General features: G+C 55.8%; 1 protein-coding gene across 1 annotated transcript in view; it reads left to right on the plus strand.

Annotated features, from left to right (window-relative positions):
* The window catches only part of LOC140383545 (laminin subunit beta-1-like), an 8,457-nt gene extending 3,079 nt beyond the window's left edge, over positions 1-5,378 (plus strand). Inside the window, exons 2-4 of the mRNA XM_072465990.1 lie at positions 126-199; positions 766-954; positions 5,260-5,378. Coding sequence (XP_072322091.1) covers positions 126-199; positions 766-954; positions 5,260-5,346 — 350 coding nt within the window. The 3' untranslated portion in view covers positions 5,347-5,378. The remainder of the gene's footprint in view (positions 1-125; positions 200-765; positions 955-5,259) is intronic.
* Positions 5,379-6,635: the final 1,257 nt, after the last annotated feature.

The following is a 6,635-nucleotide window of genomic DNA, read 5'->3' on the forward strand; positions in this document are numbered from 1 at the left end:
CTCCTCCTGCTGCTCCTCCTGCTGCTCCTGCTGCTCCTCCTGCTGCTGCTCCTCCTCCTCCTGCTGCTCCTCCTGCTCCTCCTCCTGCTCCTCCTCCTGCTCCTCTCACGTCTGATCTGTTCCAGGTAAATCGGACGTTCACATCCAACTGGACCTGGAGGCGGAGTTTCACTTCACTCACCTCATCATGACCTTCAAGGTGAGAAACCTGAGGAGATCTGGAGATCTGAGGAGATCTGGAGAGATCTGAGGAGATCTGGAGAGATCTGAGGAGATCTGGAGAGATCTGAGGAGGAGGTGGCAGCCCAGATTTGCCTCTAGTTTAGTCCCGTCTTGTGTTTTCTTTAGGCCGTTTTTTTCACAAACACATGACTTTAATTTAGACTCTGTTTTACACCTGAGAGGACGAGGAGACTGTCCTCATGAGAGAGGACGAGGAGACTGTCCTCATGAGAGAGGACGAGGACACTGTCCTCATGAGAGAGGACGAGGACACTGTCCTCATGAGAGAGGACGAGGAGACTGTCCTCATGAGAGAGGACGAGGACACTGTCCTTATGAGAGAGGACGAGGACACTGTCCTTATGAGAGAAGACGACCGGGAGACCGTCCTCATGAGAGAGGACGACCTGTCCCCTCAGACCTTCCGTCCCGCTGCCATGTTGATGTCCTCATGTAACTCTGTCCTTCTCTGTCCCCTCAGACCTTCCGTCCCGCTGCCATGTTGATGTCCTCATGTAACTCTGTCCTTCTCTGTCCCCTCAGACCTTCCGTCCCGCTGCCATGGTGATCGAGCGCTCCGCAGACTTCGGCCGAACGTGGCAGATTTACAGATACTTCGCTTACGACTGCGACGCAGAGTTTCCCGGAGTTTCCCAGGATCCTTTGCTCCACGTGGACGACATCATATGTGAATCTCGTTATTCCGACATCGAACCGTCGACCGAAGGAGAGGTCAGTGTTCTGAAGCAGAGGTCAGTGTTCTGAAGCAGAGGTCAGTGTTCTGAAGCAGAGGTCAGTGTTCTGAAGCAGAGGTCAGTGTTCTGAAGCAGAGGTCAGTGTTCTGAAGCAGAGGTCAGTGTTCTGAAGCAGAGGTCAGTGTTCTGAAGGAGAGGTCAGTGTTCTGAAGGAGAGGTCAGTGTTCTGAAGCAGAGGTCAGTGTTCTGAAGGAGAGGTCAGTGTTCTGAAGGAGAGGTCAGTGTTCTGAAGCAGAGGTCAGTGTTCTGAAGGAGAGGTCAGTGTTCTGAAGCAGAGGTCAGTGTTCTGAAGCAGAGGTCAGTGTTCTGAAGGAGAGGTCAGTGTTCTGAAGGAGAGGTCAGTGTCTGTCCGGATTTGGATTCTTCTGTGGGACGTGTTTGTCGTCACCTCCATGGTTCCTCCTCCATGGTTCCTCCTCCATGGTTCCTCCTCCATGGCTCCTCCTCCATGGTTCCTCCTCCATGGCTCCTCCTCCATGGCTCCTCCTCCATGGTTCCTCCTCCATGGCTCCTCCTCCATGGTTCCTCCTCCATGGTTCCTCCTCCATGGCTCCTCCTCCATGGCTCCTCCTCCATGGTTCCTCCTCCATGGTTCCTCCTCCATGGCTCCTCCTCCATGGTTCCTCCTCCATGGCTCCTCCTCCATGGTTCCTCCTCCATGGTTCCTCCTCCATGGCTCCTCCTCCATGGTTCCTCCTCCATGGTTCCTCCTCCATGGTTCCTCCTCCATGGTTCCTCCTCCATGGTTCCTCCTCCATGGCTCCTCCTCCATGGTTCCTCCTCCATGGCTCCTCCTCCATGGCTCCTCCTCCATGGCTCCTCCTCCATGGTTCCTCCTCCATGGCTCCTCCTCCATGGCTCCTCCTCCATGGTTCCTCCTCCATGGCTCCTCCTCCATGGCTCCTCCTCCATGGCTCCTCCTCCATGGTTCCTCCTCCATGGCTCCTCCTCCATGGTTCCTCCTCCATGGTTCCTCCTCCATGGCTCCTCCTCCATGGTTCCTCCTCCATGGCTCCTCCTCCATGGCTCCTCCTCCATGGCTCCTCCTCCATGGTTCCTCCTCCATGGCTCCTCCTCCATGGTTCCTCCTCCATGGCTCCTCCTCCATGGCTCCTCCTCCATGGCTCCTCCTCCATGGTTCCTCCTCCATGGCTCCTCCTCCATGGTTCCTCCTCCATGGCTCCTCCTCCATGGCTCCTCCTCCATGGCTCCTCCTCCATGGTTCCTCCTCCATGGCTCCTCCTCCATGGCTCCTCCTCCATGGCTCCTCCTCCATGGTTCCTCCTCCATGGCTCCTCCTCCATGGTTCCTCCTCCATGGTTCCTCCTCCATGGTTCCTCCTCCATGGCTCCTCCTCCATGGTTCCTCCTCCATGGTTCCTCCTCCATGGTTCCTCCTCCATGGCTCCTCCTCCATGGTTCCTCCTCCATGGCTCCTCCTCCATGGTTCCTCCTCCATGGCTCCTCCTCCATGGTTCCTCCTCCATGGCTCCTCCTCCATGGCTCCTCCTCCATGGTTCCTCCTCCATGGTTCCTCCTCCATGGCTCCTCCTCCATGGTTCCTCCTCCATGGCTCCTCCTCCATGGTTCCTCCTCCATGGCTCCTCCTCCATGGCTCCTCCTCCATGGCTCCTCCTCCATGGTTCCTCCTCCATGGCTCCTCCTCCATGGTTCCTCCTCCATGGTTCCTCCTCCATGGTTCCTCCTCCATGGTTCCTCCTCCATGGCTCCTCCTCCATGGTTCCTCCTCCATGGCTCCTCCTCCATGGTTCCTCCTCCATGGCTCCTCCTCCATGGTTCCTCCTCCATGGCTCCTCCTCCATGGTTCCTCCTCCATGGCTCCTCCTCCATGGCTCCTCCTCCATGGTTCCTCCTCCATGGCTCCTCCTCCATGGTTCCTCCTCCATGGCTCCTCCTCCATGGTTCCTCCTCCATGGTTCCTCCTCCATGGCTCCTCCTCCATGGTTCCTCCTCCATGGCTCCTCCTCCATGGTTCCTCCTCCATGGCTCCTCCTCCATGGCTCCTCCTCCATGGCTCCTCCTCCATGGTTCCTCCTCCATGGCTCCTCCTCCATGGTTCCTCCTCCATGGTTCCTCCTCCATGGTTCCTCCTCCATGGCTCCTCCTCCATGGTTCCTCCTCCATGGTTCCTCCTCCATGGCTCCTCCTCCATGGTTCCTCCTCCATGGCTCCTCCTCCATGGTTCCTCCTCCATGGCTCCTCCTCCATGGCTCCTCCTCCATGGCTCCTCCTCCATGGTTCCTCCTCCATGGCTCCTCCTCCATGGCTCCTCCTCCATGGTTCCTCCTCCATGGCTCCTCCTCCATGGCTCCTCCTCCATGGCTCCTCCTCCATGGTTCCTCCTCCATGGCTCCTCCTCCATGGTTCCTCCTCCATGGTTCCTCCTCCATGGCTCCTCCTCCATGGTTCCTCCTCCATGGCTCCTCCTCCATGGCTCCTCCTCCATGGCTCCTCCTCCATGGTTCCTCCTCCATGGCTCCTCCTCCATGGTTCCTCCTCCATGGCTCCTCCTCCATGGTTCCTCCTCCATGGCTCCTCCTCCATGGCTCCTCCTCCATGGCTCCTCCTCCATGGTTCCTCCTCCATGGCTCCTCCTCCATGGCTCCTCCTCCATGGCTCCTCCTCCATGGTTCCTCCTCCATGGCTCCTCCTCCATGGTTCCTCCTCCATGGTTCCTCCTCCATGGTTCCTCCTCCATGGCTCCTCCTCCATGGTTCCTCCTCCATGGTTCCTCCTCCATGGTTCCTCCTCCATGGCTCCTCCTCCATGGTTCCTCCTCCATGGCTCCTCCTCCATGGTTCCTCCTCCATGGCTCCTCCTCCATGGTTCCTCCTCCATGGCTCCTCCTCCATGGCTCCTCCTCCATGGCTCCTCCTCCATGGTTCCTCCTCCATGGCTCCTCCTCCATGGCTCCTCCTCCATGGTTCCTCCTCCATGGCTCCTCCTCCATGGCTCCTCCTCCATGGCTCCTCCTCCATGGTTCCTCCTCCATGGCTCCTCCTCCATGGTTCCTCCTCCATGGTTCCTCCTCCATGGCTCCTCCTCCATGGTTCCTCCTCCATGGCTCCTCCTCCATGGCTCCTCCTCCATGGCTCCTCCTCCATGGTTCCTCCTCCATGGCTCCTCCTCCATGGTTCCTCCTCCATGGCTCCTCCTCCATGGCTCCTCCTCCATGGCTCCTCCTCCATGGTTCCTCCTCCATGGCTCCTCCTCCATGGCTCCTCCTCCATGGTTCCTCCTCCATGGTTCCTCCTCCATGGCTCCTCCTCCATGGCTCCTCCTCCATGGTTCCTCCTCCATGGCTCCTCCTCCATGGCTCCTCCTCCATGGTTCCTCCTCCATGGCTCCTCCTCCATGGCTCCTCCTCCATGGCTCCTCCTCCGTGGCTCCTCCTCCATGGTTCCTCCTCCATGGCTCCTCCTCCATGGTTCCTCCTCCATGGCTCCTCCTCCATGGCTCCTCCTCCATGGCTCCTCCTCCATGGCTCCTCCTCCATGGTTCCTCCTCCATGGCTCCTCCTCCATTGCTCCTCCTCCATGGTTCCTCCTCCATGGCTCCTCCTCCATGGCTCCTCCTCCATGGTTCCTCCTCCATGGCTCCTCCTCCATGGTTCCTCCTCCATGGCTCCTCCTCCATGGTTCCTCCTCCATGGCTCCTCCTCCATGGCTCCTCCTCCATGGTTCCTCCTCCATGGCTCCTCCTCCATGGTTCCTCCTCCATGGCTCCTCCTCCATGGCTCCTCCTCCATGGTTCCTCCTCCATGGTTCCTCCTCCATGGCTCCTCCTCCATGGCTCCTCCTCCATGGTTCCTCCTCCATGGTTCCTCCTCCATGGCTCCTCCTCCATGGCTCCTCCTCCATGGCTCCTCCTCCATGGTTCCTCCTCCATGGCTCCTCCTCCATGGTTCCTCCTCCATGGTTCCTCCTCCATGGCTCCTCCTCCATGGCTCCTCCTCCATGGCTCCTCCTCCATGCCCTCCCCAAACTCCTCCCAGTGCTGGGTTTTTGCCTCTGCACAGCACGAGCTGCCGTGCCTTTAATGAACAATGCCCCGCCCGGGCCCCGGGCGGGTGGGGCCCGGGTGGGGCCCGGGTAACACCAATGCGGGCAAGGTAACTGGGCTTGTGTGGTTCAACATGAGTCTTTAGCTCTGACCATCATCACGTGACTCAGACTAAACAAAAATCATTTATAGAGTTGGATTTTTCAGGGAAAAAAGGAAAAAAACCAAAACAATTTACAATTGTTTTTCCTTTTTTTCAGGTGATTTACCGAGTTTTGGACCCGGCAGTTCAAATCCAGGACCCGTACAGCCCCTCAATCCAGAGTAAGAGACTAAACCAGGACTAAACCAGGTCTAAACCAGGTCTAAACCAGGTCTAAACCAGGTCTAAACCAGGTCTAAACCAGGTCTAAACCAGGTCTAAACCAGGTCTAAACCAGGACTAAACCAGGTCTAAACCAGGACTAAACCAGGACTAAACCAGGTCTAAACCAGGTCTAAACCAGGTCTAAACCAGGTCTAAACCAGGTCTAAACCAGGTCTAAACCAGGCCTAAACCAGGTCTAAACCAGGTCTAAACCAGGTCTAAACCAGGACTAAACCAGGACTAAACCAGGTCTAAACCAGGCCTAAACCAGGCCTAAACCAGGTCTAAACCAGGTCTAAACCAGGTCTAAACCAGGACTAAACCAGGACTAAACCAGGACTAAACCAGGTCTAAACCAGGTCTAAACCAGGTCTAAACCAGGACTAAACCAGGTCTAAACCAGGTCTAAACCAGGTCTAAACCAGGACTAAAACAGGTCTAAACCAGGTCTAAACCAGGTCTAAACCAGGACTAAACCAGGTCTAAACCAGGTCTAAACCAGGTCTAAACCAGGTCTAAACCAGGACTAAACCAGGACTAAACCAGGACTAAACCAGGTCTAAACCAGGTCTAAACCAGGTCTAAACCAGGACTAAACCAGGTCTAAACCAGGTCTAAACCAGGTCTAAACCAGGACTAAACCAGGTCTAAACCAGGTCTAAACCAGGTCTAAACCAGGACTAAACCAGGCCTAAACCAGGTCTAAACCAGGACTAAACCAGGTCTAAACCAGGTCTAAACCAGGTCTAAACCAGGACTAAACCAGGACTAAACCAGGTCTAAACCAGGACTAAACCAGGTCTAAACCAGGTCTAAACCAGGTCTAAACCAGGACTAAACCAGGACTAAACCAGGACTAAACCAGGTCTAAACCAGGTCTAAACCAGGTCTAAACCAGGTCTAAACCAGGACTAAACCAGGACTAAACCAGGACTAAACCAGGTCTAAACCAGGTCTAAACCAGGACTAAACCAGGTCTAAACCAGGTCTAAACCAGGATTAAACCAGGACTAAACCAGGTCTAAACCAGGACTAAACCAGGTCTAAACCAGGACTAATCCAGGTCTAAACCAGGACTAAACCAGGACTAAACCAGGACTAGACCAGGTCTAAACCAGGTCTAAACCAGGTCTAAACCAGGTCTAAACCAGGACTAAACCAGGTCTAAACCAGGACTAAACCAGGACTAAACCAGGTCTGAACCAGGACTAAACCAGGTCTAAACCAGGTCTAAACCAGGTCTTGACCAGGACTAATCCAGGTCTAAAC

This window comes from Eucyclogobius newberryi, unplaced genomic scaffold (assembly GCF_026437365.1).
Source record: "Eucyclogobius newberryi isolate DKJ021-1_F unplaced genomic scaffold, fEucNew1.0.hap1 SCAF_531, whole genome shotgun sequence".
Lineage (NCBI taxonomy): Eukaryota > Metazoa > Chordata > Actinopteri > Gobiiformes > Gobiidae > Eucyclogobius > Eucyclogobius newberryi.